This window comes from Panthera tigris, chromosome A2 (assembly GCF_018350195.1).
Source record: "Panthera tigris isolate Pti1 chromosome A2, P.tigris_Pti1_mat1.1, whole genome shotgun sequence".
NCBI lineage: Eukaryota > Metazoa > Chordata > Mammalia > Carnivora > Felidae > Panthera > Panthera tigris.
Window position 1 is genome coordinate 2,665,565 of NC_056661.1, and position 17,758 is coordinate 2,683,322.

A 17,758-nucleotide genomic window follows, 5' to 3' on the forward strand; every position below is an offset into this window, starting at 1 on the left:
CCCGTTTGAGGGTATATCTTAGATGTATATCTAAGAGCAGAATTGCTGGGCCGTATGCTATGTTTAACTTTTTGAGGAATAGTATACTGTTCGGACATAACTGCTTAAAAGCTTGCTTTGTCTTGTGTGGACAGCATCCTGCTGACAACCAGTGGTGGTCTGGACTCTCACGGGGGCAGTAAAGATGAGCAAAAAGTGACGGCATTCAGACCCTATTTCAGACCTTGGATGGATAGGACGGGAAGGTAAGAACGGCAACCAGGTCCTGGTGAGAAACCTTGTACTTATCCTGGAGAGCAGTCTTGCTCCTAAACTCCATATCCAATCCTTCCTCAAATCCTGTTTGCCCTGCCTCCAAAATTAATTCAGGGGCGCCTGGTTGGCTCAGCGAGTGTCGTGCGCCACTCTTGATCTCGGGGTGTGAGTTCAAGCCCCACGTTTGGGTGTAGAAATTACTTAAAATCTCTAAAAAAAAAAAAAAATCATAATAAAAATAAACAAAATTAATCCAGAATCTGAGCACTTCTGGTCTCTTTGCTTCCACCCTCCAAATATCTATTTTCTGCCTAGCAGTCCAAAAAAGCCTGTTCAGAATGTCCCTGATTAGAACACTTCCGTGGCTTCTCATTTGTCAGAGTGAAGCCAAGTCCTTCTTCTGTCTGGGCGGCTCTATCCCCAAACATCCCCACGGCTCCTTCCCGCACTCATGTAAGTCATCACCTCAGTCTGTGGCCACGCCCCCTACGACCTCACACCCCACACGTACACCTTGCTTGAATACTTTGTTCCCCTTAACACGCGTCACGATCTAACATGTATTTTATTTATTTACTGTCCGTCTCCCTCAGACAACCAGGCCGGGAGGTTTACGAGGTTATGGATTGCAGGCTGTCTTGTCCTCAGCCTCCATTAGCTATTTGTTACGTGAACGATGAATGAACAACTTGACCGCGTGGGGGAAAGGACGCGAACCCTCCCCTCCCGAGCTCGCGTCCAGCCCCCTGAAGCCACTGGCCCCGCCCCCAGGACTTGGCCACGCCCCAGGAGCGCCGCGCAGGTTCCGTGGCTAGCCGGCCCCGGGCACAAACCATTTCCACTGACCGAAGCGGGTGGGGAGGCCGGAGAGAATCTCTTCCGGGGAAAGAATGAAGGTTGCCCTTGCCCTTCCCTGAGGGATGTCCGTAGACTCCATCCGGTGTTTAAGTGTGAGCTGGGGCCCAGGCGCCGACTCATGCTTCCAGACCTCTCTCCCGCCGCGGAGACTTTCACTGGAACTCCCCCCGAGGGCTGTGTTGGTGCCGTCCGGGCCGGTCACGTGGGCGGCAAGATGGCGGCTCCCGGAGCGCGCTGCGAGCGTCGCGGTGGGTGAGCCGCGGGTGGCGGCGGAGGGAGCGGGCGGGCGCGGCGTTCCTCGTCTCCCGGAAGATCGCTCGGGCGTTCTGGCAGCGGAGAGCGCGGTACGTGGCCGCGGCCTGGCGGGCGGGCACGGGGAGGACGCCGCGGGAGGGGGTCCAGTCTCTGGGATTCGTTGCTTGGGGGGCGGGGGGGAGTCGAGGGGCCTCCTCCTGAGGGGTTTAGAGTCCGGGCGAACGCTTTCCCCGGGTTGCGGGGTCCTTGTCGCCGGAGATCCCTTCGTTGGGGGGAGCCAGGGAGCCGGAGCGTGCTCGGGGTTCCCATATCGGGCGACCCCTTTCTCGAGATTTCTGGGAGATCCAGCGGCGTGAGGGATCCAGTACTTGGGGACCCGCGTAGACAGATCTTGAGGCATCCAGTTCCTCGGGTTCTCTTCCAGGGGGAGGGAACCTGCGAGCAGCCCCGAGGGAATCCCTTCCTGGAGGAGCGTTGATTACCAGGTATCTTTTTGTTGGGAATTCTTGGTTTAGGGAGGTCGGGGATGGGGGGGGGGGGGGCGGAGGGTTGAGGATCCTCGTCTCCTCTCTCTCCATCCCTTACTAATCCATCGTGTCTTCTTCTAAGAGGCTTTCACGGGGGCGAGCGGATTCCCGGATTCCGCCTTGGTTGGGGGCTGATCCCCTCAACCCCGCGCCCACACCCTTGCCCCCGCTTCCCACTGAAAAATGGGTCGAAAGTATGATTTGCGGGCTTCCAGGCGGCTTGGGGCGCCCTCCTGAGCACAGAAGTGGGTTTGGGGCTCCCTGCAGGAATATTTAACACTAGCTCTGGTTTGTCCAAGGGCCTGTTAAGTGCCAGCAATTGTACAAGGTGCTCTAGGAGCATCGCTTCCTTCGGGCCATGTGCCCCTTCTACCCATTTTACGAATGATACAGATTTACGCCGGGCGTGAAGTGCCTAGTACGATGCCTGGTGCGCAGGAGACGTTCGGTTCATTCAACAACTAAGGATTGGCCACCTCCTACCATGGTGACCGATCCCGTGCTAGGCCTTGGGGACATAGCAGTGAACAAAACAGTATATATACCTGGGTCCGTGTGTGTGTGCGTGTGGTACAGATTTATCTTTATTTATATTTAAAGTCCCGTCTTTGTGGCGCCGACTTTCTAGTAAGAAACAGATGAGTGAAATGTACTGGACGCCAGGAGCTGGTAGAGGCCGCGGGGAACACTGAAAGCCACAAGGAACAGAAGTGCAGGGCGGTGGAGGGTTTGCGTTGTCAAAGCTGGGTGCTCAGAGGATTCCTGCCTGTACTTTAATATCTGGACAGAGACTGGAAGGAAACCCGGCTCGTGAGCTGCTGATAATTTTATTCCAAATGAAGAAGCCAAGCCCGGAGACTTTTGCCCCAGTTCAGGTCTTGCCCTGTTTTCTCTTCACGTTCCTCTCCCGTAGCTGGAGCTGCGTTGTTGGCCACATGTCCCCTCATTCCCAGGCATCTGAGGACGCTGGGGATGATGAGGAGGCCATGAAGGGCCCTCTCCAGGTGTCTTGAGGGCGACCCCGCACGGACTGGGAGGCAGGAGTCCTGGGTCCTGTTTGGTGACCCCAGACAAGTCGCTGCTCGTCTGTGTAGAAGAGAGTCAGATCTCATGGCCCCTAAGGCCTTGCCAGCTCCCTGGCTCCTGGTTTCTGTGGTCTCTGGTGGTCCTTATTTCAAGGCGTCCCCTCCTTCCATGGTCATCCACACTCAGGCAGCCACACCTCCCCCATGAAGCCGGGTCAGCCCTGCCGACGCTGCAGGGAACCGGAAGGCCACGCAGCACGCCAAGGCTTGCTTTACGAAGCGTCTGCCAGGGCTTGGTTGATCTGGACGGTGGAGAGGGAGCCCCTCCTCCCAGCCCAGCCGCATCATGTCATCTTAGTCCATCCACTCGGCACAACAGTTGTGGTTTAGAACTTGCCTCTGGAGCCCGGCCACCTGGATGTATAACTCCTTACGCGGTTCGTAAGCGAGTCATTAACCTCTTGGCTTCTGCCCTCTCGCCCGTAAAAGGGTGACAGTCCTAGTGCCTGTCTCATAGTTTTATGGGGAGAATCACAGGAGCTCATGAATGTAGGGGGCTTAGAAGAGGTGCCTGCCGGGGCGCCTGGGTGGCTCAGTCGGTTGAGCGTCCGACTTCGGCTCAGGTCACGATCTCGCGGTCCCTGAGTTCGAGCCCCGCGTCAGGCTCTGGGCTGATGGCTCGGAGCCTGTTTCCGATTCTGTGTCTCCCTCTCTCTCTGCCCCTCCCCCGTTCATGCTCTGTCTCTCTCTGTCTCAAAAATAAATAAATGTTTAAAAAAAAAATTTAAAAGAAAAAAAAAAGAAGAGGTCCCTGCCACAGAGCAGATGCCCTGTGCACGTCAGCCGCTGTTACGGGGAGGGCTGTTGGTTTCATTGACGGCCTACTGTGTGCTAGGGGGTTTAGTGGTGACCAAGATAGACTTGGTCCCTGCCTTCAGAGTTCTGTGACGGGTAAGACCAGCCATAGCAGCTAAACTGGTAAACATCTTACGCGATGTCTAGTAGTGGTAAGTGCTTTGAAGAAATGTAAAACAAGGGGAAGGAACAACAGTGAAGACTGTGACCCGGGAAGGCTTCCCTGAGGAGGTGACATTTGAGACCCACGAAGTGAGAGCATGAGCATGGGAGGTATCTGGGGAAGAGTGTTCCTGGGAAAGAGAACAGGTCCGTGCAAAGGTCCTGGGGCAGGACTGGGCCTGGCCTGTTGGAGGAACAGTCAAGAGGCCTCTGTGGCTGAAGCAGAGTGAGCGAGGGGGTGGAGGGGGAGAGGAGGGAGGGCTGGCAGGGGTCGAGGTAGGTCATGCAGGGCCTTGGGGACCGTCAGGGGGCTTGGCATCATAAGGTGCCATAGGAGGGGGATACAGGACAGTGACCTGGTGCAGTTTCCACACCCCGTACTCAGCAGCTTTAAGCAGCAGCAGACTCACACCGTTGCCGGGGGCCAGGCATCTGGGCCTGGTAGCTTCTGGCTCCGACCTCTCGTGAGGTTGCGGTCAGGGTACCCGCTGGGGCCGCCTCGGCTGCAGAAGCTGCTCCCGGCCCCCTGCTCTCACGTGACAATTGGCCAGAGGCCTCGGTCCCTCGCCCCGCGAGCCCCTACGTCGGGCTGACGGAGCCTCTCCGTGGCTGGCTTCCCCTGGCGCGGGCTAGGAGGACGCCACAGCGTCTCTCATGAGCTGCCCTCGGGGGTCCCTGTCGTCCCTTCCGTGTCCCGTTCAGCCCTTCCGGTGTGAGAGGGGCCGCACGGAGTGGGGATCGTCGGGGGCTGTGTTGGCCCCCCACCACCGTGGTCCCTCCGGCTACGGCGTGGAGCGCAGACCGGCAGAAGTCCTTGCCGGTACAGAGGCGAGAGGCCCAGAGAGGGAAAGTGACTTATGGAAGGCCACGCAGCAGGTAGACAGGGCCAGACCCTGGCTTTCAACCCAGACGTCCAGGCTGGTCGGCTGGTGGGAATCCACCCCACCGGGGGCCTGACTCTTAAGGGAACAAGTTCACGGATGGGCAGAAGATGCCTCTCACCTGGGCTCTCGGTTTTCTGCACGTAGGTTCTTGTGCCCCACGGTCCCCAGCTTCGGCCCCCGGCGGGGCTGCGGAGGAAGGCGGCGGCGCCATGGTGACCGAGCAGGAGGTGGAGGCCGTGGGGCGCACGCTGGTGGACCCCCAGCAGCCCTTGCAGGCCCGCTTCAGGGCGCTCTTCACCCTTCGCGGGCTCGGCGGCCCGGGCGCCATCACCTGGATCAGCCAGGCCTTCGGCGACGACTCCGCCCTGCTCAAGCACGAGCTGGCCTACTGCCTGGGCCAGATGCAGGACTCCCGGGCCATCCCCGTGCTCCTGGACGTGCTGCGTGACACCCGCCAGGAGCCCATGGTGCGCCACGAGGCCGGTGAGTGGCCAGGGCAAGGGCGCCTGCTGTTTCCCTTCTGCCTCGGTGTCCCCCCCCCCCCCCCCCCCCCCACCGCCCCCCGTGTGATCTAGCCGAACTCTGCACGCTGGGTCCGCGAAGGGTGGGTAAAGTCTCCAGCCCACCCCCACCCCGGGCCGGACAGACTCTGTCACCGGACTCAACTCTGCCACGGTGCGTAAAGCCGCCATAAACTAGCACCCCCGGGGGGCCGTGGCCACGTGCAGGTGGACCCTGATGGTCGCTGAGATTTGAATTTCGCGTCATTTTCACGTGGGGAAATATCGTCCTCTTGATTTGCAGTTTGTTTATTTTGAGAGAGACAGAGAGAGCGCGCGCAGGGGAGGGGCAGAGAGAGAGGGAGCATCCCAAGCAGGCTCCACACTCGGCACAGAACCCGACACTGGGCTGGATCCCGCAAACTGTGAGAACATGACCTGAGTCGACGTCTGGAGCTGGAGGCTTAACCTAAGCCTGAGCCACCCCGGTGTCCCTCGTCCCTTTGATTTAAAAGAAAGCGATTTTGGGCGCCTGGGTGGCTCAGGCGGTTAAGCATCAGACTTCAGCTCAGGTCACGATCTCACAGTTCGTGACTTCGAGCCCCGCGTCGGGCTGTCTGCTATCTGTGTAGAGCCCACCTCAGATCCTCTGTCTCCCTCTCTCCCTGCCCCTCCCCTGCTTGCACATGTGTGCTCTCTCTCAAAAATAAAAACGTTTAACAAAAAAAAATTTTTTTTTGAGAAAGACATTTAAAAACATAAAAACCATTCTTTGCTGATACAAAACCAGGTGGTGAGCTCGCCAGCCTGTGATGTCTGTTTCATGAGTTCGTTTTATTCACTGGGCCAGTGTTTATTGAGCACCTGCTATGTACCAGGCCCTCTTATCTCCAGGGCAGCAGGAAACAGGAGGAAGGAATAAAATCCTTGGCAAGACTGTGCTGCTGAGGCCTTGCCTCTATAACCAGTGAGCTCATTTGTGGATGGGCACAGGGCGGCTGTTTCCATTTTACTCTTTTAGGTATTTTTAATATTCCCCGAAGTGGTCTCTAGTTATGCTGAGCTGTCCCCACCCCCACGCTCTCCCTGGTGACGCTGGATGTGCCAGTCACTATTTCGGTTGGAGCTCTCCTTAACCAAGAGTGCTCTACTCCAAACCTCACCTTTCCCATAAGTCCCGCTATTTTGAGTGTATGGGAGTGCAGGACACCTTGTCGTGTTATGGAAGTGCTAAGGAGGCGATGACACAGAGAGTAGGATGGGGGTGCCAGGGGTGTTGCCCTTTTTAATCAGTGGACAGAGATCTGAGTGAAGGAAGGCAGTTATCTGGAGAAAAGTGCTTCAGGCACAGGATACAGCCCGAGCAAAGGTCCTGGGGCAGTACCCAGCCTGTTCCTTGGGAGAGTGGCACGGAGGTCCCTGTGGCCGGAGCAGAGTGAGCAAGAGGGAGGAGAGGGGAGGACAGGACGGGGACAGGGCAGGTTGTGCGGGGCCTTGGGGGCCAAAGGGAGGACTTTAGGTTTTTGCCCTGAAGGAGGTGGGGGCCCTGAAGGGCTGCGGGCAGAGGAGGACGCCCTGACTTGGATTCAGGTCCATTGGGGTGTTCTCGATGGGGGGCAGCATCATGGGAGCGAGTGTTTGCTGGCCTTGGGTCTCTTCCCACTCAGGGCTTGTGCAGACCCACGGAGACGGTCAGCCTGCTCCAGCCCTGCCTGGTCCCGCTGGCCTTCCTCCCTCACTTCGCCGCCTAGATCCCCCTCCTCCAGGCTCACCCCCACGAACTCTCCTCGCCCGGGTGTCCTTGGAGCTCCATGTTACCCAGTGTCCCCAGGCTGTAATGTGATGCTCACCTGTGTCTCCCCCTCTAGAGCATGAGGGGGGGGGGGGTGCACTGGCCCGGGGATCGGGAGAGGTCTCAGCCCAGCTCCGGCCAAGTCCAAATTCAGGGGAAGGGATGCCATCGAGACCACTTGGGGGCCGTGCCGGCTCCGCTCCAGTCCGCGGGGCCAGGGTGGGTCACAAGATACATACAGCGCTGTAGGGAGGACGGAGCACAAAGGAGGTGGTGTTGCTGGTGTCGTGTCCCCCCCCCCCCCCCCCCCCCACATCCAGGGCCTTTCCTACTTTCCTGACCAATAGTGAACTGTGTTCATGGTTCTTCTCCTCAGGGGAGGCCCTGGGGGCCATCGGGAACCCGGAAGTTCTGGAGGTCCTGAAACAGTACTCCACCGACCCCGTCATCGAGGTAACTAACACCTCCCGCTCCTGCCTAGACCAGCCTCACCAGGGTTTGCTTGCCAGGGCGGCCTCTTGGCCGGGACAAGATCAGAGGGCGGCGGCCAGGGTGGCTGCGGGCTCCTGATTCCCCCGCACAAAACCCACCCTGCCCGGCTGACGCGCCGTGCCTTTCCCGCCCTTCCAGTCCCTCCGCCAGGACCCCTCCGAGCCCACCCGCTTCTGTCCGCCCCACGGTCCGTCCCCCCGCCTGCCTTTCTTCCTTCTTCAGGGAGCGACTTTACTGAGATGTTAACACCATAAAATTCACCTTCTGAAAGCGTGCACTTCAGTGGTTTTTAGAACATCCACAGAGGTGTGCAACCATCATCTCTCATTCCAGAACATTCCCTCACCCCAAAAGGAGCCCCGCCCCATCAGTAGTCACTCCCCTGCCCCCCAACCCTTGTCAGTGTCTCATCTGCTTCCTGTGTCCATGGATGAGCCTGTTCTGGACGTTCATCTGTGCACCCCTGTCCCCGCAGGTGGCCGAGACGTGCCAACTGGCTGTCAGGCGGCTGGAGTGGCTGCAGCAGCACAGCGGGGAGCCCGCGGTGGCAGGGCCCTACCTCTCGGTGGACCCGGCCCCTCCCGCTGAGGAGCGCGACGTGGGGCGGCTGCGGGAGGTGCTGCTGGACGAAGGCCAGCCACTCTTCGACCGGTACCGCGCCATGTTCGCCCTGCGCGACGCCGGCGGCGAGGAGGCTGCCCTTGCGCTGGCGGAGGGTGAGTCGGGGCCCGGGGAGGGGGGTGGGGGTCATGGTCAGTGCCCCTCGGTCAGGCTCAGCGGCTGCAGCTGTGACACCGAGCCAGCGTGACCCAGGGAATGTGCGTCCCGGCCCCGGCCCCCGGCGCTTCCCCACGCGAGAACTCATCCTCCGTGGTGGGCGGGCACCCTGACTTCCGGTTCTCCGAGGGAGAAGCCGCGGCCGAGAAAGGCCGAGGTGGTTGCCCGAGGAGACGGCGGCTGGCGAGCGGCACAGTCGCGATCCGATCCGCGGCGGTGTGGCTCCAGGACCCTGAACCCCTTTCTCTCCCCTCCCGGCTCTGCAGGCCTCTCCCCGGGCGGTCCCTGGTCCCCCGTGGCCCGATGCTCGGGACGTGCCCCCTGAGGATTTAGAGCCCTCGCAGCCCTCCCATGACTTCCTGTCTGGCAAGGAGACGCCTGGTCATCGCTGTGACCCTGCGTCAGGGGCGGGAGACCCGGCGATGCCGGGCGGGAGCCCAGAGGGGCTGGTGCTGCTTTGAGAACGGGGGCCGCACAGTCAGGCAGGTGGCCTTGGGCCCTGGCTCGGCCTCGAGGGCGTCTGGTCTTGGGCAGTCACCACCCGTCTCCCGGCTGTGGTTTCCCCATCAGTGTGAAGCATGACCTGTGTGTGGAGTGGGGGCAGGGTGCCCGTGACTGTCCCCTTATTAAACGCTGCAGCGTGTGCGGACGTGCGTACAGGCTCGCAGGTAGCCCTTGACCCCGCCGTCAAGCACATAATCCAGAGGCAGGGAGAGGCGGGAGCCAGCCGGCCGGGACCCTGGGCCGGGAAGCCCCCTCCTGCCCCGTCGGCCTTCGGAGGGAGCCCGCAGGGAGCCCACCGCCAGGCTGTGCCCTCCGGCCGCTCCTGCCCCCGTGGCCCCACGTCCCTCCCCCTGAGCAGCACTGACCACCTCGAGACGGGGAACCCCCTTTCTCGGTCCTCTCTGCCCTCGGGTGCTCAGCCCTGGGTCCCGCGCGGCGCAGGCCTGCGGGCGGGCGGGGGCGTGGTCACTGGCCTGCCCCGATGGCGCCGCCCAGCCAGTGACCACGCCCCCTCCCGCCCGCAGGCCTGCGCTGTGGCGGCGCCCTCTTCCGCCACGAGATCGGCTATGTCCTGGGCCAGCTGCAGCACGAGGCGGCCGTGCCCCAGCTGGCGGCGACCCTGGCCCGGCCAACCGAGAGCCCCATGGTGAGGCACGAGTGCGCGGAGGCCCTGGGAGCCATCGCCCGGCCCGCCTGCCTGGCCGCCCTGCGGGCCCACGCGGCCGACCCCGAGCGCGTGGTGCGGGAGAGCTGCGAGGTGGCCCTGGACATGTACGACTACGAGACGGGGCCGGCCTTCCAGTACGCGGACGGGCTGGAGCAGCTGCGCACGGCGCCCGCCTAGAGCCGCCGGCCCGCAGCCTCCCTCCCCTGCGGGGGGCCCTGGGACTCCACACCGCGGCTGCGTGTAAACCGAGCTCGTGTGGGTGGGATCTGGCTCCCCGTCCCCCTGGGGCCAGGCTGCGGCGTCCTGTGTCCCCCACTCAGGGGCCTCGCGCGGGGCGGCGGCACCCAGATTTCCGGTCGGGGTGGGACGTCGCGTGGGCCGGCATCTGAGGGTGCCGGCCGGGGCTGTGGGGCTGCCTTGGCCCAGCTTCTCGAGGAACCGGGGGTGCCGGAAAAGGCGCTGTGGGCAGACCCAGCCGCCTTGGGCCTGGGCCGGGGCCCCTGACTCCCCAGCCTGGGACTAGGCAGGGAGGGGAGGGACGAGCCCACCCCAGGGTCCAAATGCACTATTAAATTATTTTTGCCAAGCCGTGACTCTGCAAGTATGTCGGGGGTTCTGCAGGGCTGCAGTCGGGGAACCTCTAATGGGGGGGGGGGGGGGGGCGGCGGGGTTTGAAGAGCTCAGCTCTGAGATCTGCCCCGCCCCAGGCGCTCCGGGGTCATCTCCGTCCCCGGGGGTAAAGTCAGCCCAGCCGGCCCTCCAGCCCGGCCTCCCCCAGACCCTCATTCTCACCCAGCCCCTGGCGGAGGCAGAGGGGAAGGGGTCTGGGGGCCTGGCTGGGAGCCCAGGCTACGGGTTCTCATCACAGCCCCCCTCCCATTCTCCGTGTGCGGCCTTGAACCACCTGTTTTACGGCGACGAGACGGCTGTAACAGCAGAGCCCAGTCTCACGTGGGACACTGTCCACATTCCCGCCGCTGACCTGACCCTCGGTCACCAGCAGCCCTGACACGGGCGGCCGACGTTACCACCCCGACGTCTGCTGCTGCCAGCGCATTTGGCGCCAGATGTGTGGGGCTTCCTGCAGTTTAGTTCTGGCGCGGACGACCCGAATTAGCGCGGGCCCTGCGGGTTCCCGCTTCGGGGCTCCCGCCACCCCCCTCCCCACACGGAATGATCTGCTAGGGCAGCCCACAGAACCCAGGAAGGCACCTCTCCCGCCCGTTCCTCCTGAAGGGCACCCAGCAGCTTCCTCCCCAGGAGGTTGGGGCACAGCCTCCTCCTGGCACGCGGACACAGTCACCCGCCCGGGGGCTCTCCCAGCCCCGTGGGTCAGGGACTTCGTGGAGACTCCACGGTGCCGGCGTGAGCGCTTGACCAGTGGCCGTCGGTGGTTACCGCCCCGCCCCCCCCCCCCCCCCCCCCCCCCCCCGCCAGCCACCAGCCCCGGTGCCGCTGCCCCTCCAGTCTCCACTTAGGTACTGGGGAGGCGTCCCAAACTGGGCTCGGAGGTCAGAATTCCTCAGGTTACCTGCCAAAGCTGCTTCTCCCAAAGGAGGTGGAAACGCGCTTGTCATTCCAGGTGCTCAGCCTGAAAACATTCGGGTTGAAAATCCATCCCAGATCTGGCCACATCCCCCGTCTCCTGTGCCCCCAGCCACCGCGTCGCCCACCTGGACTGCGCAGTCCCCTCTGCCCCCTTTCCCCACCTTGCTTCCCACGGTCTGTCATCCGTGAAGCAGCCACCAGAGGGCGCTTGTGAGCACGCGGGTCAGGTCCCGCCGTCCTCTGCCCACAGCCCTCCAGGGCTCCCACCTCCCTGGAGGAAAAGCCAAAGTCCTGTACAACCTGCCCCTGCCCTTCCCTGCCCTTCCCTCTTCCCTCTCTCTCCCCCTCGCCCACTCTGCTCCAGCCACACAGGCCTTCTCACTGTTCCTCCATCATGTGAGCCTGGTGCTGCCCCAGGACCTTTGCATTTGCTATTTACTCTACCTGGAACCTTTTTTCCTCCAGGTATCTGTTCACTCCCTCGCTCAGATATTTGCTCCTTTGCTCCGATGTCCCCTCCTCAGTGAAGCTTGCCTGAGCCACCTGCGTTGAAATCATAACCTCACTCCTAATGTTCCTTTATTCTGTTCCCTGCTTTATTTTTCTCCGCAGCATCTCTGTTTCCCTGTACACGTTCCCTAATTTTGTTCATTGCCTGTTTTCTCCACCTGCACAAGCACCGCGAGAGCAGAGATTTTGTTTTCCGCGGCATGACGGCGGGGTGGCGCTTGAGCCGCGAGACAGAACGTGAAAGTAAAGCCCTAGTGTGCAGTGTTTTCCCTCCCTATACCCACCACGGTCCACTCATGTAGCTCCCGATCGTGACTTTTGTAGTCAGGACACACGGGCCTCAGCACATCGCTGAGCGGACCCCTAGCCCCGCTAGGTCGCGTGCCTGGCTCCTAGTGGGTGGCAAATCGGTATCTGAGGCGCGCCCGTCATCGGGGGCGCTGGCTGGTTCAATACGTTCACAATCAGACCTTCAAAAAGCTGGGGAGATCGGCTTCCAAAGAGTGAAGCGAGCAAAGCCCAGAATAAATCCTGTGGCCTGATTTGCATAAGCGGAGTCGTACATGTAAATTACCTGTGGGTAACGTCTTGGAAAAATAGCCAAGCATTTCCCCAGAGCCCTTGAACTCCCCGTGCCACTGGAGGCTTTTTACCGTGATGCGTACTCCCAGCGTTTGTCACGCACGGTGGCAGCGGCCGCTCTGGAGTGAGCAAACAGCCTGCGCGAGACAGCTTTCCCTGGGGACAGCATTCACCTGCCTCTCACTCAGGTGCTGTCTGTGGCTTTCTCTTGCTTCCTGGGCCAGAAAGCGTAAGGAAATGAGGCAGGAAGGCGCCCTGGCATGTACCCCTGTCCGGCCGGTCATTGACCTGTGTAGCCAGATGTTTCTGTTTTGTTTTGTTCTTACATTTTTTTAATGTTTATTTATCTCTGAGACAGAGACAGAGCATGGGGGGTGGGGCAGAGAGAGGGGGAGACACAGAATCCGAAGCGGGCTCCAGGCTCCGAGCCGTCGGCACAGAGCCCGACGCGGGGCTCGAACTCATGAGCCGTGAGATCGTGACCTGAGCGGAAGTCGGACGCTCAGCCGATTGAGCCACCCAGGTGCCCCCAGATGTTCCTGTTTTTAAGGGCAGCCAGACAGCAACTCATTTGACGTACAGTCTCCCATTTAACGGGCGCCTGTGTGGCCCAGCCGGTTGAGCATCCGACTCTTGGTTTCTGCCGAGTTGTGATCTCGAGGTTCTGGGTTCGAGAACCCCTGTTGGTGCAGAGCCTGCTTGGGATTCTCTGTCTCCCTCTCTCTCTGGCCCCTCCCTCCCTCCCCTCAAAACTAAATGAGTAAACTATTTAAAAAATCTCCCACTTGAGAAATGTGGACAGTTCATTAAAAGCATCCAGGTGCCATGCATAGCAAAGAAGTCACTTTCACAGCCCAGCTGCTGGTTTAAACGTTGAGGCATTCATTTCACAAATGTGTGTGGAACATCTACCGTGTGGCAGGCGGTCACGGGCACAGAGGGCATCGAATGAGAGTCTGGCCTCGTGGAGCTGACGTCCGGATGCTATTTTTTAGTTTTCTTCCTGCATGTCCAAAAGGTGACTCCGGGCTGACTTTGCAGCGGCCTTGGCTGGCTTACGAGGACATCATCTCGACCGTGTTTCGTGACTCAGGCTAACGTTCACGCAGGGCTTCCCCGCGGGCCACGCGATGTGCTGACTCTGGAAGGCTCCTCGGAGGCGGAGTCCCAGGTGTGATTCACCCCAAGCACGTTCTGGGGGAAGGAGATAGGTCCAGGGCGCAGGAAGTAGATAGCGGAAGCCACACCCAAAAGCAAGACCTGGAAACGTCAGAGAGCTTGAAATCTTGAGCCTCCAGACGTGCGACAAACCGATAACAGGAGAGACATCTGTCCGGAACCCACACGTCCCGCACCTTCCCTTCTGGGGCTCCTTTACACCCGAGCAGGGCTGTGGGGGCCACAAGTCCAAACTCGGGGTGTCCGCAGGGCCCTGCTCCCTCTGAAGCCCCCGGGGGAGGAGTCCCTGCCTCCCCCGGCCTCCCTTGTTGCCGGTTCCCGTTGACCTTCCCCGGCTCGTGGGCACGTCTTCAGTCCCTGCTCGTCCTCACGTGGCCTTCCCCTCTTCCCCTACGTCTGTATCCAAATTCCCCTCTTTCCAGAAGCACACGACCCACCGGATGGGGGCCCGCCCCCTCCCCCCCCGCCGGTATAACCTCATCCTAACTTGGTGATGTCATCTGCAGAGACCCTGTTTCCGAATAAGGTTCCATCCGCAGCTGCTGGGCTTTAGGATGTCAAGTCCCTGCCCCAACCCGGGCTGAGTGAGAGAATTCCCCTGGCCTCCTGCACGTCCCCTTCTCTCTCGGGGCCCCGGGGCAGAGAGCAGGAAGGACTTCCGGGATGTTTGCCAGGCTCTGTCACCCCTCTGGACTTGGAGTTTGCCAAAGATAGGAACCTTTACTTTAAAAAAAAAAATAAAAGGGGGTCCCTGGGTAGCTCAGATGGTCGAGCATCTTTTTTTTTTTTTATGTTTATTTATTTTTGAGAGAGAGAGAGAGACACCGAATGCGAGTGGGGGGGGGGGGGCGGGCAGAGAGAGAGGGAGACCCAGAACCCGAAGCAGGTTCCAGGCTCCCAGCTGTCAGCACAGAGCCCGACGAGGGGCTTGAACCCACGGACCGCGAGACCGTGACCTGAGCCGAAGCCGGCCGCCCAACCGACCGAACCACCCAGGCGCCCCTAAAAAAAAATGGTTTTTTTTTTTTAATTAAAAAAAAAAACCAATTAAGTAGGAATTAAGTGATGCTCTCCACAGGAGGAACCAGAGCGAGGAAATGGTTTGTTCGGTGGTGTGGCAGGTGAGCAGAAAATTGAAGGGGTTGACAAAAAACTCCATAAACAGTAATATTTTGATGCTTTTTTTTTTTCTTTTTAAAAGTCAACACGTAGGGGCGCCTGGGTGTCTCAGTCGGTTAAGCGTCCAGCTTCAGCTCAGGTCATGCTCTCAAAGTTCATAGCGTGGGTTCGAGCCCCGCATCAGGCTCTGTGCTGAGCCTGCTTGGGATCCCCGCCCCCCCCCACCGTCCCTCCCCCACTTGCATGCGCGAGGTTGCGCTCTCTCTTTCTCCCAAAAATAAGCATTTAAAGAAACCAGCGTGCATATTGAGGTCATCATACGGTCATACGGTCCGTCGTACCACCGCGTCAGCTTGCGTGTCCCCGCCACAGTCGTGGCACAGAACAGCGTGGACGAGCTGAACAATGACGCCCCCAAAGATACCCGCTCCCTAATGCCCAGAACCCGTGAAAATGGTATTTTTTATGCTATAAAAGGGACCTTGCGGGAGGGAGAAAGCCAAGGCCCCTGAAGCGGGGGTGACCCTGGGTGCCTGGGGGGCCCAGCGTCCTCACGAGAGGGAGGCAGACAGATGGGCAGACCCCCCCCCACCCCCCGCTGCGGCCTTGAGGCTGGAGGAGGGGCCGAGGGCCAAGGACGAGGCGGCTTCTGGAAACTGGAAAAGGGGGCAGACGGGACCCCCTGGGCCCCGCCCCCCTGGCGTCAGGGGTTGGGAGGGGGGGTTGCAGAACCAGCCCTGCCCACGCTGGGTGTCAGCCTGGAGGAACTTGTGTCAGATTTCTGGCCTCCAGGGACGCCTGGGGGGACTCAGCCAGTTGAGTGACTGTCTTTGGCTCAGGTCGTGATCTTGTGGTTCGTGGGTTCAAGCCCCACATCCGGCTCGCTGTTGATGGGGCAGAGCCTGCTTTGGGTCCTCTGCCCCCCACCCCCACCCCGCTCCCCTCCTCTGCTCGCGCTCTGAAAAACAAACAAGATATCTGGCCTCCGGAACGGTGACATAACGCAGTCACGTTGCGCTCGGCTCCTGGGTTTGGGTGACTTGTGGCAACAGAAACCGCCCTCAGCGACCTCCCGCACTGTCCTCCTACAACCCCCACGTTCCTGCCTCAACGAGGTATTTTTAAAAATCAAAATTTTAAAAATTAAAATTAAAATTAATGCAAAAAAATCCAAACTTCTGGGGCGCCTGGGTGGGTCCGTTGGTTAAGTGTCCAACTCTTGACCTCAGTTCAGGTTTGGATCTCACAGCGGTGAGTTCAGGCTCCGTGTCGGGCTCTGTGCTGGGCGTGAAGTCTGCTATTAAAAAAATCCAAACTTTGTTTTTTAATGTTTATTTTTGAGAGAGAGAGAGAGAGAGAGAGAGATCGGGGGAGGGGCAGAGAGAGAGGGAGACACAGAATCCGAAGCAGGCTCCAGGCTCCGAGCTGTCGGCACAGAGCCCGACGCGGGGCTCGAACCCACGAACCGTGAGATGGTGACCTGAGCTGAAGTTGGAAGCCCAACCGACTGAGCCACTCAGGTGCCCCCCAAAAATCCAGACTTTTAAATGAAGACGGGATTCAACTTTGCACAGGCCACATCTCTGGCCTCAGCCTAATCCCAGCCCAGTCGGACGCTGTCTTTTATTTAAAATGAAACGAGCGAGTCAGATGGCCGAGGTGGAATTCTGATTCAGAAAGAACTTGCTGACTTTCGTTTTCTCCCCGAGTGTGCGTCACATTCTGTTGGAAACGAAAGAGGCACCAGATCGGCACGCTTTTTCATCACCAGAATTCAAAACAAAACAAAACAAAGCATATAGTGCATCTGGATTGTTCCACTGAGCTCTGCAGGGCACGTTTTAGCTGGAATGTTGATAGTGTTGGTTTGGGGTGAGGAACAGAAACTCGTAGACACGGTTATTGAATCTGGGAGTGGGCCCCAGGAATGATTATCAGCCCCAGCCCAGAGGGGCAGATACTCAAGAAGGTTCTTTGTCTGGGGCGCCTGGGTGGCTCAGTCGCTTGAGCATCCAACTTCGGCTCAGGTCACGATCTCACGGTCTGTGGGTTCGAGCCCCGCGTCGGGCTCTGTGCTGACCGCTCAGAGCCTGGAGCCTGTTTCATTCGGATTCTGTGTCTCCCTCTCTCTCTGACCATCCCCTGTCAGCACAGAGCCCAACATAGGGCTTGAACTCATGAACTGTGAGATCACGACCTGAGCCGAGACCAAGAGTCAGATGTTCAACCGATTCAGCCACCCAGGTGCCCCCAGAACTGAATTTTTAATTTGATTTTATTTATTTTTTTTTTAATTTTTTCTTTAACGTTTATTTTTGAGACAGAGCGAGACAGAGCATGAACGGGGGAGGGGCAGAGAGAGAGGGAGACACAGACTCGGAAGCAGGCTCCAGGCTCTGAGCCGTCGGCCCAGAGCCCGACGCGGGGCTCAAACCCACGGACCGTGAGATCGTGACCTGAGCCGAAGTCGGACGCTTAACCGACTGAGCCACCCAGGCGCCCCTGAATTTTTAATTTTAAAATGTAAGTAATTTAAATGGAAATGGGAAAAGCTGACATTCGATTCAGTTATTGGAAAAGTTTTAAGCATGCTGGGAATCCCTGGGGCCTGTGGATCTGTTTTTTCCCCCTGTCAACTTTAAATACAGAGATCCAGAATTTCCAGTGAAAATTAGCACCCAAACTGAGATGGGCCGTAAGTGTTCACCCGCTGGATTTTAAGACTTAATATGAGAAAAGGAGTATGAGATATCTCATTGATAATTGTTGATTTTGATTAAATGTTGAAATGTAAATATTTTGGACATATGAAGTTAATAAAATATATTGAAATTAACTACACTGGTTTCTTTTGTTTGTTTAACTTTTATTTATTTACGTAGGCTTTATGCCCAGTGCAGAGCCTAATGCGGGGCTTGAACTTACGACCCTCAGATCGAGGCCCGAGCTGACATCAAGAGTTGGATACTTAACCGACTGAGCCACCCGAGCGCCCCTCTTTGTCTTTCTCTAATGCGGCTACTAGATAATTTAAAATTACTTACGTGGCTCATGTTATATTTCTATCAGATGACGCTGCTCTGGAACCTATGATGTTTGCAGAGCTCACTGAAACCCATTATTGTGTGACATGTATAACTTCCTGCCGAATGAATGAATAGAAATCCTGTATTATGGTATTTTCCCCCCCAAATCTTTGCCCACATGTCCCTGATCGCTGCGTTGGGGACTCTAACCCTTCATTCTCTCTTTCCTTGTTTTATTATT

At 58.8% G+C, this 17,758-nt stretch overlaps 1 protein-coding gene across 2 annotated transcripts; it reads left to right on the forward strand.

The window, feature by feature from the left end:
* Positions 1 to 1,136: 1,136 nt before the first annotated feature.
* DOHH (deoxyhypusine hydroxylase) lies at positions 1,137 to 10,139 on the forward strand. Of its 2 annotated transcripts, XM_042977783.1 has the most exons (6): positions 1,138 to 1,457; positions 1,793 to 1,853; positions 4,966 to 5,304; positions 7,490 to 7,566; positions 8,081 to 8,321; positions 9,411 to 10,139. In XM_042977783.1, exons 3-6 carry the CDS (start codon positions 5,031 to 5,033, stop codon positions 9,728 to 9,730), a joined length of 912 nt encoding a protein of 303 aa, XP_042833717.1. In that variant the 5' UTR covers positions 1,138 to 1,457; positions 1,793 to 1,853; positions 4,966 to 5,030; the 3' UTR covers positions 9,731 to 10,139. The 2 variants fall into 2 exon arrangements, with proteins under 2 accessions (XP_042833718.1, XP_042833717.1); XM_042977784.1 differs by lacking the exon at positions 1,793 to 1,853 and having other exon boundaries at positions 1,137 to 1,457.
* The last annotated feature ends 7,619 nt before the right edge of the window (positions 10,140 to 17,758 follow it).